The sequence below is a fragment of the Triturus cristatus genome, chromosome 8 (assembly GCF_964204655.1).
Source record: "Triturus cristatus chromosome 8, aTriCri1.1, whole genome shotgun sequence".
Taxonomy (NCBI): Eukaryota; Metazoa; Chordata; class Amphibia; order Caudata; family Salamandridae; genus Triturus; species Triturus cristatus.
Window position 1 is genome coordinate 241,622,706 of NC_140591.1, and position 20,509 is coordinate 241,643,214.

At 41.1% G+C, this 20,509-nt stretch overlaps 1 protein-coding gene across 3 annotated transcripts in view; it reads left to right on the plus strand.

Moving 5' to 3' along the window:
• The window catches only part of ARHGAP42 (Rho GTPase activating protein 42), a 609,563-nt gene extending 591,677 nt beyond the window's left edge, over positions 1–17,886 (plus strand). For 2 of the 3 annotated variants that reach the window (XM_085621434.1, XM_085621435.1), the window contains exons 21-24: positions 3,342–3,498; positions 13,740–13,796; positions 16,449–16,528; positions 16,701–17,276. In XM_085621434.1, the coding sequence (XP_085477560.1) occupies positions 3,342–3,498; positions 13,740–13,796; positions 16,449–16,528; positions 16,701–16,789 (383 nt within the window). In that variant the 3' untranslated portion in view covers positions 16,790–17,276. Of the gene's footprint in view, positions 1–3,341; positions 3,499–13,739; positions 13,797–16,448; positions 16,529–16,700 lie in introns of all 3 variants that reach the window. The other variant, XM_085621436.1, reaches the window with a different exon arrangement.
• Positions 17,887–20,509: the final 2,623 nt, after the last annotated feature.

Below are 20,509 nucleotides of genomic sequence, written 5' to 3' on the forward strand. Positions count from 1 at the left end.
TTTTATATAGAGGCAGGGTAGGCATGATATTTACTTGAAAGTCACGTCTCATAAAACTATGCTTACTAAAGTGTATAGCATTCTGTTTTTATGCAACGATTATTTTTATCAATGTTATCCGAGGAACCATCACTTATTCCACATGTCCAGTTACAAAAACAATTCTACAAAAACTCTATTTGACAAAAAACCACTTAAATGGCTAAAACAAGCATATTTTGTAGTGACTCCATTCATGAATCCTATTCAGGGTTTTATTGAACATAGTACAACCATGCGGTGTCACCACAAACATATTTCTGACATATTACAGACATTTGTAGTAACTGTAGTAACTGTAATCTTCTGTAAAATGCAACAAATCTCCAGCTATTTTTCCAATTTTGTATTAAACATTACAAAATATATACGTGACATACAGCTGATAGAAAGTACAAAGTATAGGCTTTGCAAAGCCTTACATATACTGCACCCATGTGCCTAGTATTATCCAGAGGCAATATAGTCCTGATGTTTCTTTAAGTCACATTCCTCAGCACGTTTTGTTAATTGAAGTGTGTAGTATTTTGTTAGTACACAATGATTCAACTTTACTGATATTATCCAGGATTTATCTTTGACAGTCCTGGGACAAATTCCAGCTGTCTAGTTTCAGATGGCGTCTGCTACTTCCAGATGCTGCTATTGAGGTAAATACATGTATCTTGGAGGTGGTTATGTCTCTCTAATAAATTCTAGTGGTTTCTACTGGTATGTGTGCTTAGTGGTTAAAGTCTGTTGCATTTTATATTGGAAATGTGATGTCTAAAACCCTTTATGGGGCCTCGAAATCCAAGGAACTATTTGTAGTTATGTTATGTTAATGAAACTTGTATAGCGCACGGTTACCCTGGGGTGTCCTGGTGATGAGCATACCTGCTGGTTATCTGTGATGGAACATTACTGTGTGAAGAGCCAGGTTTTCAGCCCTTTTCTGACAGAGAGGAGATCTGATGAGTTCCTCAGATGGAATGGGAGTTCATTCCAAGCTTTGGAGGCACATGTAATGAAACTTCTGACCCTCCCCCCACCCCCCCTGCCCCCCACCCAGCTGGCCTCGTTGATCAGGGGAATTCTGACTAGTTTTGCTTCTGTGGACCGCATATTCCTAGCGGGCATGTACCATTTGAATTTCTGCCTCAGATGGTTAGGGCCAATTCCATTGAGGGCTTTAAAGGCCGTACAGAGGGCCTTAAAACGGCACCTTAACTTTCCACCGGGGATACTTATTACTTTTCAGGCATTTTGGAACATCCCTCCCTGTTCCATTTGGTAGATATAGTTTTGGTTTTCCACACTTATACAGCTAACTGTTTAACAACAAAGTAATAGTAGATATTATATCCATAAATACCCTTAGTAGGTCTACCCAAAATGTCTCCCTGAGAGATTTGCTTAGTGCAATAAGATATGCATTTTTGTTTAATTTGAATCCACAGCATATGTGTTTGCTTGGAATTAATGCACACAATAATGGACAGAGTAAGTTCTTTCGCACAATTATAAGTTATCTGGTCTGCAGGTTGCAAAATGAGCATGTGATGCTATGACAGTTTTTTAAACTAGCACTTGTGAGTGTTACATAATTGTAGATAATGATGAACCAGGCAACAGAAACTCAAGTCATGCTGTCAGCTTTTATTGAAGGTGCCTTTTGCTTTTTGTCTACTTATGTCAAATTTAAAAGTGTGTCTGACAAACCTGGAACAGAATTTTCTTCTTTTGATTTAGTTTTGATATTCATAACATTTCAGTTTATTGAAAGATGTAAAGGAATTACAGAAAGCAAAATAAATAACAGTCAACATGTAACAGCATGATGCCCTGTCAGACATTAGTGCAGGAAATGATCAAGCAGAACCGAAAACAGTCCAGCCCTAAGAAATAAATCAAAATTATAAATCTGAGGTCAGACCGACGTTGATTCACTTCCTAAAAGTCAAGTGAGAGTTAGCCTACACCCTCTGTAAAATGCTTACATGAATACAAGTATGTTAAATTCACACAAGTTGAACACATCAGGCTAAAGAAAGAATTATACAATTTCTAAAATCGCATTTGTCCATACTATCTCACAATTTCACATAATGCAGTTCCCATCCTTGGTGCTCCTCAGGCACCACATTAGTTAGCGCAAATATCGTTACATGTTAAGAAAAAAAGGCAAGTCCTCATTGGAATAACACTGTGGTCCAAATAGGTGAGGCGTTGGGTACAATGTGCTCCCGAGTCCCACAGGAAAAAACTGTCTGCACCTGGGAAAGTGACATTACATCTCAAGACATTGTTTACAAGGCTGCTAGTTCAGAAATGGTCTGTGTGCAGATTGAGACAGAAATGAAAAGTGAATGTGTGCTAAAAGATGGTTGCCAACAGAGTTCCCATTTTGAATTTGAGGCCTACATTGACTAACATTAGCATAATTCACTTGACATAATATCTTAATTTCAGCTAAATGTTTATTTTATTTTGTCATCCTAAAGTTATCATGCATAACATTATAAAACCATACATCAACTTCACTTGATAGTCTACATTTTTTCATGTTTCCTTTACCTATACAACTTTTTTCCTCGACGTTCAGACCCGAACTCTCACTGTGTTCTCTCTCAGCTCACCATCTTACAATTATTAAGAATGTACAGGTTGGTTATGCCGTTTCTATGCCTTGTATCTCTTTTTCTTGAGGATGAGAGAAATAATAACAGTTGGTAATATAGAGGCCATATGAATGACAGCAAAATGTTTATTTTATGTAAATCTGTGTTCTGTCTTCCTCAAACTAGTGATCTCTCCCTGGGGAGGAGAGATGTAGCAGCCTCCAGATGTGTGTCCAGATATGTGCACTGCCGGAATAAAAAGTGTCTTCAGATTTCCCTTTCACAATCTTACTTATGACACAGTGGCATGCATATAAAATAATTAGGGATTTGTTGACGGGTAATTGAATTCTCTGCTTTCCCAGTAAGTGACCAAAAGACAGTAAAGAATCGTGACTCATGGGTCATGATTATCATATATCAAAGTGTAATACTATTGATGATGTACTGCAAGAAATTAGCAAAGGAAAGACCCATAGAAAGTAAATCATATACTCCATAAATATTCCGATCCCTGAAGATCATCTGCTAGTGAGTACCATGTTCTTTCTCATAATGCACCATCAGAACACCTTATTGTGACTGTTTTTAAGTATATTCTAGTAAAATGTAATTTGAATGTCTCTTTAATCTTACCTAAATTTAGTTCTCAAATGTTTAATGCCATATCCACATTCACCACTGTTACAATGTTTTATTTAGGCATGAAAAGCCGCAGTGGATCCGTTAGGAGTTTAGCTGCCATGGATCTCAAAGACACACCTCAAATTCCTGCCAATCCTGATCTACCACCGAAAATATCCAGGAGACCAAGGTTAGACACAGCGTCAAGCAATGGCTACCAGAGACCAGGATCAGTGTAAGCCATTTAGATTTTTAAAACCATTCCGAAGTTGCTGTGATTCATACGAAAACAAATCAATTTCTTCAAGGATCTAATTTATTTTATTTTTGTGCTTTGTCTCTAAAACGTACTTTGAAATCTCACCCAGTGGTCTGCAACTTTTAAACTTAACTTCCTTAAGCAAGGGTTTCGCCCAATGGCCGACAGGTGCACTACTTCTCCAGTGCATCTGTCGGCCATTGACCATCACTGGGGAGGCATATAAAGGACCCTCTGGTGCTGAGCACCAGAGGCAGCCCTGGGCTGCTCAGGAAAAGATTTCCAAGCAGCCTGAGTGTTATATTTTCTTTGCTGTAATGACATTAAGCGTGCAGGGTGAGCTGACGTCCTTACATCAAAGTGAAAGTAAAATGAGCCAATGGGCTCATTTTACTCTCACCACATCAGTGCTTTTCGGGCAAATCTCAGCCCCTGAGCACTGATTCCTTCCAGAGAGGTATCATTGGAAAGGGAAGAATCTCCCCTTTCCAATTATATCTCTGCCCAGTGCATCCCTGCTTGAGGATCGCCACAGGAGAGCGATCCTCAAGCAGGGATCCACCCACTAAGCCCCAGGGACACAGGGGAGGGCACCTTATGCAAGGGCCTGTGCTCCCCCACCACCCCCAATTATTTCAATCTTTCTAGCCTCCCCGGGGGAGCAGATTGGGGGTGAATACCCCTATTCATTTGGCTCCGCTTTGAAATCCCCAGTAGTTAGTGGGCTTTCTGCTCCCCTGGCGATATGAATAGGGGTATTCACCCCCCATCTGCTCCCCCGAGGGGTCAGAAAGCCCACAAACTACTGGGGATTTAAAAGCGGAGCCAAATGTATAGGGGTATTCACCCCCAGTCTGCTCCCATGGGAGGGCAGAAAACCCACTAACTGCTGGAGATTTCAAAGCGGAGCCATAACAAAAAAAGGAGAGGGGTGGCCTACCCTGGTATCGATCTCTACCCTGCCCCAGTAATAGTGTCATTTTGCCTCTCTGGTGACAGGTAGGAGGTTTCTACCATTTGGGGAAGAGAGATGGAATAAAGTCCACCTGATACAAGGAATTTTGCATTTGGGCCAAAAGAAAGTGGTGAGAGTACTGCACTTTGGGGTCAGGGTGTGGCCAGTTCAAGAATGCAAAACTCAAACCACTTTCTTTTACTCCAAAGGTAAAATCCCTGGTGTCAGATGGACTTTATACCGCCCTGGCGACCAGCTTGGGGCAACCTCCCCAATTGGAACAAACGTCCTATCTGCCGTCGGGGGGGATAAAGACTCTATTGCCCCTACTGTGGCAGGGGTATGGCTTGATATCAGAGTAGGCCACTCCCTCCTTTTTTGTTTTGGCACCATTTTGAATTCCCTGGTGTGTAGTGGGCTTACTGCGCCCTCGGGGTCAAATCAAATGCAAACCCTGTCTGGCCTTGGGAGTGTAATAGGGCAAAAAAAAATGGTTTGTCAGATTTGCAATGGGGGTGCGACCAATGGAAATTATTCTGCCCCCCTCCGGCAGGAACAGATAGGGTGCTTGCCTGTGGTGGAGCAGAAAGCCCACTACACACCAGGGAATTAAAAATGATGCTAAAACAAAAATAAAGGAAGATGTACCCTGGCATCGTGCCATACCCCCACCCCAGAAGGGGCAAGTGGGCCTTTCTGCTCCCATGGGGGCAGACAAAAAGTTGTCCCAATTGGGGAGAATGCTACAAATCTGTCCCCGGGGGGGAGGGGGGGTAGAAAGTCCACCTGACACCAAGAATTAGCCTTTTGGGCAAAAGAAATATGTGCGGGTGTTGCAGCCTGAAATTAGCCACACACCCACCCCAAATGCCACAAACAAGTCCCTCACCTCCAGGGTCAGGGAGGAGGTTTGCCTCCAATTTGCCCCTGGGGAGGCAGAAGCCCACTGTATGGGAGGAATATTTATTTTAAATAAAATAATGGAGTGGGTCTGGCCCATCCTAACATCAGGCCCAACCTCACCCCTAAAGCCTCAACAGTCTTGCTGCTCCACTGAGGACTAATACAATCTCATCCCAGTGACAAGCAGGAGGACATTTGATTCTTTTGGGTGTTGTTTTTGCATATGGACCAGGAGAGTGTAGCTAACTCTCAATATGCCCCACTTGAAATGGTGAATGACTGCACCTTTTGAGCTTGGTAAACTGCCACCTAGGAAAACCTACCAGACCCAGACAATTCTGAGAACAAAACTAGACATCCAGGAAAGTCCAGGGTGGTGTTGTTTGCGTGGATCCCACAAAATTGTCTTACCCACAATGTCCTGCAAATGGTAACATTTGACTAAAAACACTAATTTTCCTAACATTTATGTGAGGAAAACGTATGAAATTTGCGTGGAGCCACACATTTTTACCCCCTTGAGTTTGCACATGTACCCTGATAAGAACGGTAGCCCACTTGTGTGGGTGAGTCAAGGGATAATGACACAAAAGGTCCTAAAGTGCTATGTTGATAGATAAGGTATAATGGTAGCTGTGGTATTTTGGGTCGTGCTGTAGTGCCACTCATGCAAACCTGCAGACCACAGACATTCTTTTCCTATTGCTTTTCTATCAACCAAAGCATTTTAGTGCCTTTTGTAGTGTGGCCTCTTGACTCACCTATACAAGTGGGGTACTGTTCTTATCGGTGGCCAAGTATGAACTTCTGTTGGTTGGAAATTTGTAGCTCCCCACATATTACAGAACTTTCAGTCACAGAAATATTTTTGCACGGACTTCTGGGTAAAATTACCTAGTCAGAGCCACTCAACTCACACAGCCCGGGACTCCTCTGGTTGTCTAGGTTTTAAAATGTGCATGTTTGCTAGGTATCCCTAGGTGCCGGCTGAGCTATGGCCCAAAATCCACAGCTACCCACTTTGCAAAAAAAGCGTTAGTTTTGAGTGGACAAATGTGATGTATCTATGTTGCATTTTAGACGGTGTCCCGCCGTGGGCACTAGGCTTACCCACACAAGTGAGGTATCATTTTTATCGGGAGACTTGGGGGGGTTGCTGGATGGAAGGAGGTTTGGGGCTCCTCTCAAATTTCACACTTTCCATTACAGAAATGTGAGGAAAACATTTTTGTAGTCAAAGTTTGAGGTTTTCAAGGGATTCTAAGTAACGGAAAACTGGTGAAAGCCATGCAAGTCACTCTACTCTGGATTCCCTCAGGTGTCTAGTTTAAAAAAAAATTCAGGTTTGCTAGGTTTCCCTAGGTGCCAGCTGAACTAGGTCCCACAATCCTCAACTACCCACATTGGAGAAAAGGGTCGGTTTTCAGTGGAAAAATGTCCTTTGTCCATGTTGCATTTTGGGCTGGTTTCTGTTGCGGGTACTAGGCCTACCCACACAAGTGAGGTGCAATTTTTATCAGAAGACACGTGGGAACATAGAATAGTAGAAAGTTTCTTATTGCTAATTGGATTTCGGTGCATTTGTGCCTTCCAAATGTAAGCCTGTCTGTAAGAAAGAAGATATTTAGAAAAATGCCCTCTAAATCATATGCTAGTACGCGTACCCTCAACTACAGAGATGTACAAATAACCATGGCTCCTAAATTCCATATCTTGTGTCCCTTTCAGAAATTCATAGGTTTCCTTGATACCCATTTTTCAGTCTACATATTACACCATATGAATTGGTCTATACTCAGTACATAAAGAAAAGCCCTTGTATGGTGCAGCTCAGTTGTTGTTTCTGGGTACCTTTGGTTCTTGGCGAAGGCACAAACCTTAGATACCCAGGCAACCAGAGAGGTCTAGCTGTTGTAATGGTATATTGCTTTTGTAATTTGGCATGGTGACAAAGAGGTACAGATGAAAATATTGTCACAAATGGCTGTTTTTTTATTCTCATTTTCAATATTTCTTTAATTCAATGTTTAGTGTCTTTGGGAAAACCTTGAAGAATCTACACATATGACCCATTGCTGAACTAGGAATGTTGTCTACTTTTCAGAAATCAATAGCTTTCCTGGATCACCCATGGGTTTCATGCTGGTTTCCACCACCAACTGGAAGTAGGTTGAGGGCACAAGAAAATTGGCCTTATAGGCTATCTCTTTAAAAAAACACTACATTTTTACCACAGATTTGAAAGTTTTCATTCAGCTCTGCATGTTCCAGAAAGCTGGGAAGATGGCCACTTTAGAAAACAAACTGTTCGTTGATACGATTTTTAGGGAAAAAAATAGACACTTCTATCCAGAGCTCTTTTTGATATTTTTCCCAAAACATCTCGACATTTAGCTATAATTTGCCTATTTCCTAGGTCCCCTCATGGGAATCCACAAGCTTCAGGTAACTTAAGGATCCCCCGCATGTTAGAAAAAAAGGACGAAAAGTTGGCTTGAATAGTTTATGTGGATAAAGGTTATGAAGCCCTAAATAGCCAAAAAAGGGCTCAGCACCGGGGTAAAAGGCCCAGCAGTTAAGGTGTTCAGCACATAAACGTCAAGTTGCATAAGCTAGCTTCCAAATCATAGTCTGTTAGGTTCACAGTCATTGACTTGTGATGCAATTTCTAGTCTATTTACTTATTTTCTAATTTTCTTCGGTAGCATTTAATTTATTTTTCTGGTGATTTGTGTAAAAGAAAGCAACTGGTCTTTATCCCAGCCTTGAAATGACAAGGACCACTGAATAGCAGATGTTGATTGTTCCCCAACTCAATGGTACTCATTTTATCAACCTTGGAAGGATGAAAGGTTGTGTGGACCCGCCAGGATTAGAACCTGTGACCATGAGATCAAATACTGGCCCCTACAGTGGACGCATTAGTCTACTAAGCCACCAGACTAAGCCACCAGACCTGTGGCCCAAGGTTTTCCCCCTCAAAGCCATATCTATTAACAGATAGGGTTTGTGCCAAAAAATAATGCCTCTTTGAGGCAGGAGTAAAAAGGAAAAATGTTTTAATTTCTCCAAAGTTTTCCACGTTTGCATGTGTGCTGCACTGTACATCTAAAGTGGGAAAGTTTTAAAGTTTGTCTAGACTTGGTACTTTGTACCAGAAGGATACCCTTCCAGTAATATATGCTAGACATGATAAAGACACCTTGGCACTATGGAGCCAGGAGTGTGTTTGTGATGTTAAGCAGCCTAATTGTGCACCAGCGGCAGGGAGAGAGCAGTACAGCATCATATCCAAGTAGATATGGTGCTGTCCTGCTCTCTCCAACCCCTACAATGCTGCACGGTAACTTTTAGCTGCACTGCAGTGCATGGCAACTTTGTAAATCTGCCCCTAATTTTCTTGCTGCAGTAGAGTTGGGGCTTTGTGTGGATTGCAAATATGGCAACAGTCTAGGTATTCATCATTCTCTTAAGCAGGCTGAAACCAAAAAGAATGCTTCTTCCTGTTACATTTGACTAACCATGAAAGAAATCTCTCCAGATTTCCAAAGGCATACATGGAAAAACTCATCCTTCACTAGATAAAACAAATCAACACTCAGTTTGTAATCCATGGTGCCAACATTAAGGTTATCTTTACTGAAGGTTTAATTGGAGTTTGGTAGTTTTGCTAAAGACAGTTATATTGAGAATCCCTCTCAAAGCCTACCAATATATGTTTCACAGGAAAAAGAGAACATCAACTTGAAAGTACTGCTATAACTGAGTTGGAGAATTTTGTGCAGTATTGCAAATTGATTGTGAAGCTACCTAGCTCCTTTTCAGCAAAAACACGGTGTAGCGGAATGCAAAACAATGAGCACATTACAATAGAAAATGACCACCAAAATTGGAGGAACTATTAAAAAAAAGCAACCAGTACTCTCGCCACCCCCTTTCACCTCTATTCGAAGGAGAGCCTTTAACCATCCGCTTATGCTAAAATCATCTATTAAAGTCAGAGTAAGGTCCTGAGATATCAGAGATTGCAGATTCTGGGAAAGAAGAGAAGGTCTGAAGTTTTTTAGTAAATTGGGTTTGGCATCATTTTACACGAGTACAGGCCATCCGCATCTGATTTTGACAGAATCAGTAATGATAATTTGTTGGAGAGGGCTTTATGTTTTGAAACCAGAGTGGAATTGATGTTCTCCTTGGCAAAATGTGATTCACAGAGCACCATGTGGTCTTAGTCACCACTCTTTTCATGTTTTATTATGTGATAGGGGCGAAGGTGTTCCATTTTGCTGTTTCACTATTTTAGAGGACTAGCCAGTTATGGGTTGTACATCCTTAAACATGGTAACATATTTGTATGGCACATCCTTAATTCCTGTGATGTAATACTGGCAAGTAATTAATCAATCAATCAGGGATTTGTGAAGCTCGCTACTCACCCATTAGGGTCTCAAGGCACTGGGTGCGGGTGGTGCAGCTCCGAGTTAGCCGAAAAGCCAGGTCTTGAGGCTCTTCCTGAAGATGTGCAGAGTAGGGTAGCGTCTGATGTTGACTGGGAGCTCGTTCCACGCCTTGTCTGCGACGTAGGAGAAGGCTCTTCCACCCGCTCTGGTTGGGCAGGTGGTGGGGTTTCTGCTAGGGCGAGGTTGGCGGAGCGAATGTTTCTTTTGGGTACGTGGAAGGAGACTCTTTCGTTTAGGTATTTGAGTCCGGTTTTGTGGAGAGATTTGTAGGCATGGGTGAATATCTTGATGGTTACTCTCCTCTTGATGGGGAGCCAGTGGAGGTCTCGCAGGTGTTGGGTGATGTGCTCGTGTCATGGGATGCCGAGGACGAGTCTGGCCTCGGTGTTCTGGATGGTCTGGAGTTTGCGTAGCAGGGATTTGTTGATTCCAGGGTAGAGGGTGTTCCCGTAGTCCAGTCTGCTAGTTATGAGTGCATGGGTGACGGTCTTTCTGGCTACGGTAGGGATCCACTTGAAAGTCTTGCGAAGGATGTGGAAGCAAGTGGAGGCAACGACGTTGATCTGGTGGGACATAGTGAGGGAGGAGACAAGTATGATGCCGAGGTTCCAGGCGTGGTCTGTGGGGGAGAGAGGGGATGTGGAGAGCGATGGCCCACCAGGTGTTGTCCCAGGCTGAGAGGGTGAGTCCAAGGATGAGGACTTCTGTCTTCTCCTAGTTGAGCTTCAGACAGCTGCTGCTTATTCAAGCTGTGACATCTTTCATTCCTTCCTGGAAGCTGAGTCTGGTGTCTTAGGGGTTCTTCGTGAAGGAGAGGATGAGCTGGGTGTCATCGGCGTAGGACACTAGAATGAGTCCATGCCATCTGAGGAGGCGGGATAGGGGGGACATGTAGATGTTGAAGAACGTGGGACTGAGCGACGATCTTTGGGAACCGCCGCAGTTGATCTCTGTGGGTTCGGAGAGGAAATACGGAAGTCTGATCCTTTGGGTTTTTCCAGCGAGGAAGGAGAGGAGCCAGTCGAGGGCAGTTCCCTGTATGCATTGTGGATTCTGGTTGCAAGAGTGCGGTGGGAGACGGTGTCGAGGGCTGCGGAGAGGTCTAGAAGGATGAGGACCGCGGTGTGGCCTTGGTCGAAGAGTGTGTGGATGACGTCTGTGGCGGCGAGGAGGGCGGTCTCGGTGCTGTGGTTACTGTGAAATCCAGATTGGGAGGAGTCGAGGATGGTGTTCTCTGTGATGAAGTTTGTTAGCTGGGAGTTGACGATTTTCTCAGTGACTTTGGCTGCGAAGGGAAGGAGAGAGTAATAGAAGGCCAGCTTGCGTGAATTTAAATTTCTGGGTATCCTCTAGAATTAGGTATACACAGGGGGATCTTAATCACCGTGAACTATAAGGAATGTTCAGAAGATACATTGATGGTGACCTCATTTTATTACAGCTATGGAGAATGGATGTGTAAACAATGAGGCAGAATAAAGATCTTTACTGAACAAGAGGGTGGCATCAGTCACAGGGCAGTACCTTAACATGAGTGTGATTGTGAAAACCTGTGAGCAATAATTTAAGCCACTGTCCTAATAGTATCAAACAGGTGATGCCCTTTACCGTTGCACCCATTACTGTGGACACCAAGGTTGGCCCACCCAGGGTGAATGGATTTATTACTGGCTGGGGCGAGGCAATGCAATATGTGAAAACTATCTTCCTGATGGCAATTATGTCAGCTTGTCTTGTGAGTGAACTGCAGGCACTTTCAGAGCAACCGCGGTGCACCACCTTTGTTCTGGACAAAGTGGAAGCCTTCATATTAAACTTGTACGTCTACGGAGCAAATGGAAGTATTTTCTCTCTACTTTCAGTGTAGTACCCTTTAAGTGCTTCCCTTTATTCTTGCCTTCTAAATTCTTAGCTGACAGGGTTTGCAACCAAACAACTCCACTAGTACCCCTCTCTAACTTCAGTGCCACCACACCATATTGTGTGTCTTCCACCAAAACCTCTTGAAAACATGAATCCTCTTTCAGCCACACGTTCTTGCTCACTTAAAAAAATTGTTTTAGTGTAGCATAAGCATGTCCTGCAGCCTTTCATCGAATTATTCTCGTAATATGTACTTATTTGGGGATTTATTATGTTTGGCAGGAAATAAGCCCAGTGGAGCTGAATATAGAAAAGAAGCCTCAGCCCAACAACATGCCAGCTCATTAGACTGCTAGTAACTGACCTTTGTTTGAAACATTTCCTTGAAACATTCTTGTAAAAATAGCAGCACTTGTGAATGAGGTTCAATATCCTACGAAGGTGTGGAGCCACGTGCGGTCACTCAACAACTCAAATATATACACATATTCATGCTATCACAATAGGATTCCTCTGTAGGCGATGTCCTGATGACCTCAGAGCCTCCCCATGGTCTAATTATTGCTTTTCCTAGACACGTTGCTCATCACAGCATGCCAAAGTTTTTGCTGGTTCTTTATTTTGTTTTCAGCACCAGTTCTACCACTATCTTCTAATCTCCCTGTTTCTCTTTGTAACAACTATGGATCTCATGGTTAGAGCAAAACAAAGAAGGAACAGTCGTGGAGAACATGGAACTTAGCAGGCCTTATCATTGTATACCCATCTCCATCTAACGTTTTTTTACCCATGTTTCAGCACTGATAGTCATTAGGAAATCACTGCCATTTTTAAGGCATCAAGTGACGATTTGGCAGACGATTTGACCATCACCAATTGTTGCAGGGTCCAGTGGGAAATGTGCCTTTCTATTCATTGGTGACATTTTGTAATGTTTTTAGGGCAAGGACGAAATCCAGAAGTCAGCTATTATGAATGTTGCTTCAGTCATTTAAGCCAATTTTGACAGTCTCACAGTCTTCATCAGAGCATGGATTGCCTCTTTTCTTTTTGTTTATTTAATGCGATTTTATATAGCGCAAACTTTACCCAAAGGTGTCAGAGCACTTTACACAAGGACCAGTTACATTACATTATGTACGAGTTACATAAAAGATACAAACAGATAAACTCTAAATTTACAAAAGAATGATAGTAAGTACATACGTCTACTACAGATACTAGTGGTTAGAGTTGCATATATACAAGTTAAAAATTCACTCAAGGAAAAGATACAAACAGAAAAACTCCAAATTCACATAAGAATGGTAGTAAGTACATACGTCTACTACAGATACTAGTGGTTAGAGTTACATATAGGCAAGTTGCAAATCACTCAAGATTACATTTTAAAAAGCGGCTAGGGTTGGACAATTATATATTACATATTTACATGACATTCTTGCCGTCGTTCAGCCATGTGTTCAGGTGGTGTTGCACCTATGGCGATGGTCCTGGATCTGTAGGGATCCCAGAGGTGGAGGTGGAGATGGCCGGAGGGGTACAAGGCCGGGTGGTGGTGGAGGTGGAGATGGCCAGAGGGGTAGAAGGCAGGGTGGTGGTGGAGGTGGAGATGTTAATGAACTTATTTTTAGCTTGCTTGATGTGCTTTTCTTTAAGTGTGTTGGATACTAAATAGCATAATGTATGTATCACAGTATTTTGGCAATTTCCTGAATTGGCAAATTTGTGAAAAGTTTGACTTTGATCAGAGAATCAGTGCTTGGGTAGCGCCCTACTGAGTTAAGTTTGTTAGATGCATATGAGATCTTCTGCACAGAAATCCTTGAGTAGTTGGACATCTGCTAATTGTAAAACTGGCAATCAAATGTATATAATGAAATAGTGACTAAAATGAACTAGTGCTGCAGCATATAAGATTGATTACATTGCTGGATTTGCTGTGATACAGTTATCTGCTTTTCGGGCAAATAGCTTTAAAGTATACCATGACGTGATGATAAATTCAGGGTGTATCTTCTTTGTTTTGTCTTCAGTGTTGCAGCCAGAGCGCAGTTGTTTGAAAACACAACTAAGCAAGTGTCTCCTGGGCGGTATGTTTCCAAAATACTTTTTTTTATTAAAAGAGCTAAGCTCATTGAGAAAATGTGTGATCTTTCTTTGTTGAGGCTGGGAAAGACCACCCTCAGCCATAGCATGTAAGGATAAATCCTGGGTGTTAATGATGCCTACAGAGCCAAGCTGTCACCTGCAAAAACTAAAAGTGGAAAGAAACACTGGTTTCTTTGATTTCACAAAAAAATGATGACTTTACATACTGAATTGTTTCCATACTCAGGGTAATATTCTATGCCTCTGAGTACAAATAGTTATTACAAAGTGATTTAGAACACATTAACTTCATAATTTTGTTCAAATTCATCGTGAGGTGAAAAAACATATCAGAAGTGACAAAGACATTATAGAATAATGTGCTACATTTTGTGTGTAACGACTCAGTGCATGTCATAACTAAACAAAGTGTTCAGGAGAAGAAATTCCTTGGACCAGTAGCTGCGCCCGTTTTTTGGTATATAGGTTATTTGCAAAAAACAGCCTTTAATCATTGCCTAATAGAGTTAAAAATCGAAAGTAGTCCTGCTTATTTCCTATCATTTGTTCATGAAAAGAGTTGCTTTAGTCGCATATAAATTTTTTTTTACATTGGCTTGCCAAGTACACAAGGAGGCAAAAAATGAACATATTTCATCCTCTTTGAGGGTTTCCTCGTGGTTGCATAGTGTTTCTGCTAGTCGTTCGATAGAAATGCTACTGTAATTGCCATGTATAATATGCAACAAAGCACAGAATGTACATAAATTCATTGACATAAGTGAACATACTTTAAATACTAAAGCACACACATTTACAGGTGGGCGTTAAGTTCTTCAAAAAGCAGTCTAAAACAAAAGGAAGCTCTATTTAAATTAAATTTAAAAAAAAAATCTAAGCAACTTGTATCTGTCCTTTTTAGGTCTCGCCTGACCCAGCGCATGCGCTGGTCTGGCGAGACTTATTGAGAGGGCTCCAAAAAGTGCTACCAGGCCAGCCTAGAGCTACAGTGCATGTGCGCGGGCGCGCGCGCCGCGCTTTACCGCAAAAACGTTCACTTTCGCGGCCGCACGGCCGCTTTGATGTTTGATCATGATCGCAATCGCGATCACTTTCACTTTCGCGGCCACACGGTCGCTTGGCATAGCCAATAGGTCTCGCTTTTGGGACCTTATAAGTATTTAGTTATGCAACTGTTGCATGGCTAAACACTTATAAGGTCCCAAAGGCGAGACCTATTGGCTATGCCAATGCTTGTTAATGATGCAGTAAAGACTTAGTCAAGTACTTACGTTCAGATGGCATGGAGTGGCTCACAAAACATGCACTTGGCCTTTGTTGTTTTACTGCATGCAGTCATCACTGTTATGTCAGCAGGCCCAATTATATAAAGTGTTACTGCCATCTTGTATTTTGTCATTATTGTAATGCTTCCTGTTAATTTATGTTGCACTTTGTTCCTTGTAATTTGTATGGAACAATCAGTGCAATATTACCATTGGGGTTGCAGCTTTTGAATATAGTTTTGCATCCATCACATGTATTTTGGGTCTCTTAGCATTGCATTGCAGTCATTACATACACCGTGGGACATTACATTGCAGGTAAGTTCATCAAAAGTTTTTACTTGGATGGTGCGATTTCAGTATTTTACATTGCAGGAAAGTTAATTTTTAATGGCAGTAGGTGAGCTATATATACGAGAGGATTTTTGGAAAGGATATATATATATATATATATATTATATATATACATATATACATATATATATATAACTTTATTAAATTATCTTATTTTCTATTTTTTTCTTAATTACTTACACCTAATTGAAATGAAATATTTATAATTTAAGTAACATAAGTTTAAAATTATAACTTTATATTAATGTAGACCTATCCCACCACACATATATATGTTTGTGGATATATATATATATATACACCCACAAATATAAATATATATATATACAGGTTGTTTCGTGAATGGACATTGGAAGCTGTTCTGTGCGTTGAGGATTTCAGATCTATTAGAGTATATCTGCCTTTGATGTATGCTTTTTAACTTTTCATTGGTCCTATTTGTTGAAGTGGTCTATATTATTTAATTAAGTAGAACTGTGTTTAATGAAATACTGAAAGCAGCAACAAATAAAATATAGTATGGAGGAATTTGTTTGGTTCCACAATAAAGAATCGTGAACTTTGCTACAGTTGCAGCTGAGGAATTCAAACAAATCCAGTAAAAATGTTTGTGATCTTGACCATTATTGTGTAAATTAGGACTGTAGCTGAAATGTTCTGCTCAGTGAAAATCAGGAATACCATTTCTAACTTTACTAAACAATTGCATCTGTTTATAAAACATAACTTCAGTAACGTTTAATTTGTATGGCGCTTTGGTAAACAGTTCAGACATTCCAGCTTTGTCTAAATCATCGAAAGGTATGAATAAAGTACCAACTTTATAAATGTTTTAAATACCATATATAACATTTCTGAAGGTTTTGTTTAGTTGTTATGCAAAATTTGGAAAATGTATGTTGTGTTACTCTGCTTCACCACTTTTATTCTTGCTGTACAGTCTGTTGTAAAGTCTTATATTTTTAGGTTTTCTACTTAGTAGTTTTGTAAATCGATGTCTTATTTTGATTTTAGCCAAGCCAAAGCCATGTATTCGTGTAAAGCTGAGCACAGTCACGAACTCTCATTCCCCCAGGGTGCAATATTTACTAATGGTAAGTCACATTGACCCAGTCACATTAGTTCAATCTATAATGAGGCTGTTACAAAACAAATATATGTGTTAAAATATATTGATAGATACCTTGACACATATACATTTTAAATACAGCTGATATGCTGATAGATCAGACTATACTATTGACACATTTTTCATCTTTCCTGTAGTGTACTCATCAGTGGAACCAGGATGGCTGAAGGCTACTTATGATGGGAAAACAGGATTAGTTCCAGAGAATTATGTGGCTTTCCTCTAGTACCATTTTTCGGACAGATGTATCTTCATGGTATCCATGGTTATAACAATTAAGTGCAAAGATGTTATCTGACACAGATGTGGAGAAGCCAGTTACTGGAATGATTGAATCTTCCTAGGTGTCTGCACGATTGGACTTTTGTACTTCTATGCAACGGGAATATGTCTTCATGTTTTAGGGGACATTTCCTTTTAGTTAACCACTTCTGCGCCTCCATTTTGATTGCCCTCCAGGACTTGGATCGCTTATTCTTTCTTGTCATCATGGCTTGATTCAGCAGAGGTTGGCGGTCTTATGCTAGTTTGTTGAATATGAATGCTAGGTACACTTATAAAGCTTTTGTGTGGTGGAAGTATGTTCTAGGTGCTGTATGTGACCCCCTGCCCTGTGATCCAACTACAATCATTGCTGTCTCAGAGGGGCATTTTGGTGGCATGTTTTATTATGATTATACATTGAGTAAACAAATATATTTTTGACGAATGTATGTTAAATGTTTTAGAACTGATCTCTCTTCTTAAGTTAAATATTAGTTGTTTTTGTCCTAACACATTTCAAAACATTTTATGCAGAGCGACATTAGTCAAGTCACAGTGTGTGTGTCTCTTCTGCCTGCGGTCACTCACCCTACACATGTGTATTTATATATCACATGTGTAGGGGGCCAGGGTTTTCCTAGGAGCCCACCTCCAGTGCTGATGCCAGGGTTGCTCAATATAAAGAAGGCAGACTCGTCAGAGTTCCACCGCCTTTTTTTTTTTATTTTACCAGCACAAAATTCTTGTCTCTTTTGCTCAAGGTTGCAGGTTATTTTTCATACCTTCACTTCATACCTCCATTTGTCACTGTGTTCCTGTGTGCCTCCTCCTTTCCCTTCCTCTCTTTTTGCCCTTCTCTTTTAGCCCTAAAATGAATGGTGGTGTCGACTCCTGGCATCTAGAGTGCGAATTGATTACTGAATATGGTTTTAGAGAGCCCCCCCCCCCTCCTCCCCGACACACACACACACACTTGATAGTGGTTTTGTTGAAATTGCAGAATAGGCAGTATTCAAATGAATTCCCACAGTCATAAAATACGTTGAGATAAAGTCAGGCAATTAAAAGAAAAATAATGTCATTGTCAATATTCATGCAAAATACAGAACAAAGCGAGCTATGATAGGAAACATTTATTGCAACTACGTATTTGTGAAAAGCATATTCGACTATATTCAATTAGGCTGTTTGAGTCCAGAAACTGGGGAAACACTGCAGCGATTCACAAAGGTTTGGGGAACTTTACTTACCTTACCACAAAAGAGATTTGCTCCATGACCATTGAATGTGTATTTGCTAATTCACATACATTTCCTTGTGTTGGTGCTTAAATTATGCTTGACATCAAATGTTAAGGAAAATAGACTCGATTCACCTTTTGAATAATTATTCTCATCATAGAGTCTGAAACGGGTGTTTATAGAGTAAACTTGTACATGGACAAGCGCAAAGTGAAAAAAAACATTTTCAATTCAATTACAAATTATAGGATAAGAGTTCCTCAGCTACAAATTAATACTAACAAAATCCATAGTTGGTTTGTCGGTTTTATCCAGGTAAAATTGCCAGGTTGGACTAAGAAAATGTTACTACCAGGAAAACTAGGAGCATATCATGTGCATCTGTTTTGTGGAATGCCAACCTGCCTGTAGTGTCCTGCTGGACACGTTCTAGTGTCCCAGGAGGTACTAGTCTGCCAGTCACTCCTTTGAGGGCTGGCATACACAAGCGTTTATAACTTGATCAAACAGCTGCCAGAAAAATATGCAGATGTTTCCCTGCTCATAAATGAGCTAGTCAACACTTCACATGCAAACATGAGGGGCTTATTTACAAGCCCATTGTGCCGCCGGTGTGTCATGTTGCGTGACGCACTGGCGGCGCAACCTGCTGCGTGGTATTTACAAGCATACGTAAAGGCACCCTGCGCGGTTTTACTTGTGCTTGCAAATATCTGCCCTTTTCACACAACATTTGGCGTGTTAAGGGCGTGTCATGGGTGTTGCAACACCCATGTCTACTGATGAGAGGTGCAACGAGGAGCAATGTTTTTATTTCTCGTAGTTTTTTCCTCTTTCAATGAGTGTTGCATTCTGCAGCAGGCATAGGAAGAAAACATCAACTTAGTTGATTGTTTTTTTGTGTAGGAAGGTGGCCCTTCCTGCACAAAAACAATCTCCTTGCGACGCAGGCATCCTTGCATCATGGTGGAAGGATAACTGCACTGGCGCATGGCAGCAGTTTGTGTGTCAGTGCAGGGAAAAGCACAGAGATGCGACATGTTGTTGTAAATATGTTGCATCCCTGTGCCTCAAAACTATCGCAGCATGGCGCAGCAAAATGACTTGCGGCGCTGCGCTGCTTTAGTTTCTCGTAAATAGAGCCTAAGATATCTAGGGCAGTTTCTGACATTGCTCGTGTATGTATTTTTCCTTTATTTGAATAGTATTCAGAGTGCAGTGGATACAAATCCATATGCAAAGGTGGTGTTGAAAAAAAACTATTGAGGTTAATCCCAAGCATACTACTAAACAACATGGTTTTGCCAATATAAAATAATGGATATTTTATAGACATACAAACCTGTTGTTTGAAAGCTTATGTATTCAGTATTTTATACCAACTTTTATTTTTTTTAAACTCATGGTACTTTAGACTACCGGCCCTACTATGAGGTGGCAATATATTGTTTTATCACCTTGTATCCGGCTTACTCAATGCTTTCATGTTCAGGATAGGCATTGCCATTGTTTGTATGAGACTTGTCTGGCTTGTCTTTCTACTGGTCAGTGAAAGATAGAGTATAGTTAATATGGTTCTCTACGCATTAGACTTATGGCATGCGCTCAGGAGGATCTTAGAGTTAATACAGTCTTGTTGTCAAGGGAGAGAAGTGTACTTTGGTTCTAGAAATTGGTGGGAGAAGTTTTAATGTCTTCAACATTTTAGGGGATGGTATTCATCAGGCTGTAGGAATGATTTCTGGGTAGATGATCACCACCTCTTTACAGCTTGTAGCAGGCCTCTAGGATATTCAGTGAGCCAGTTCATGTGGAGGAAATGACGGGTTGTAAAGAAACAACCATCTCAACTGTTTTGCGAATGTAAAGAACACACAGAGGTCATAGCAGATGTTTCAGAGCAGAAGATCAACTGCAAGTAGCTGATGCTAAAATAGGCTCCCAGCAAGGAGGATAGATAAGAATGAAGTTCCAGGAGACTTCTGACCAGAGGCTGAATAAGGATGAGTGCCCATGAGAATGGATGAGTGCCTGTGGAGGTTACAGCCTATGGGTGAAACTCAGCAACCAAGACAAAAAGTGTGTTTGAAAGTGTCTCCCTCACAGAAAACTTACCATGAGACAGTGCCTGTGAGAGCAGTCTGCAGTGAGGAACTTTACTATTTAAGGGCTGAGAGGATGTGTATCTGTGACTCTGAGGGTGTGTCAGGTAGTGTTGCAGAAAATGTGCAAGTGGGGACCTGGAAGTATAGAGTGAATTTTGCTGAGGTCTTGGGAAAACTAGTGTTTGCGTTTGAGAGTGAATGCTTGTGTAAAATTTGGATTGTGAGAAAGCGAGGGTGTGGACCACTGGGTGGAAGTGCTTGTGCCAGGGAAAGACTGCCCCTAAAGTTGTTATCGGTGCTATGACTATTAATGGCTGTGTGAGATTGAGATTTTCT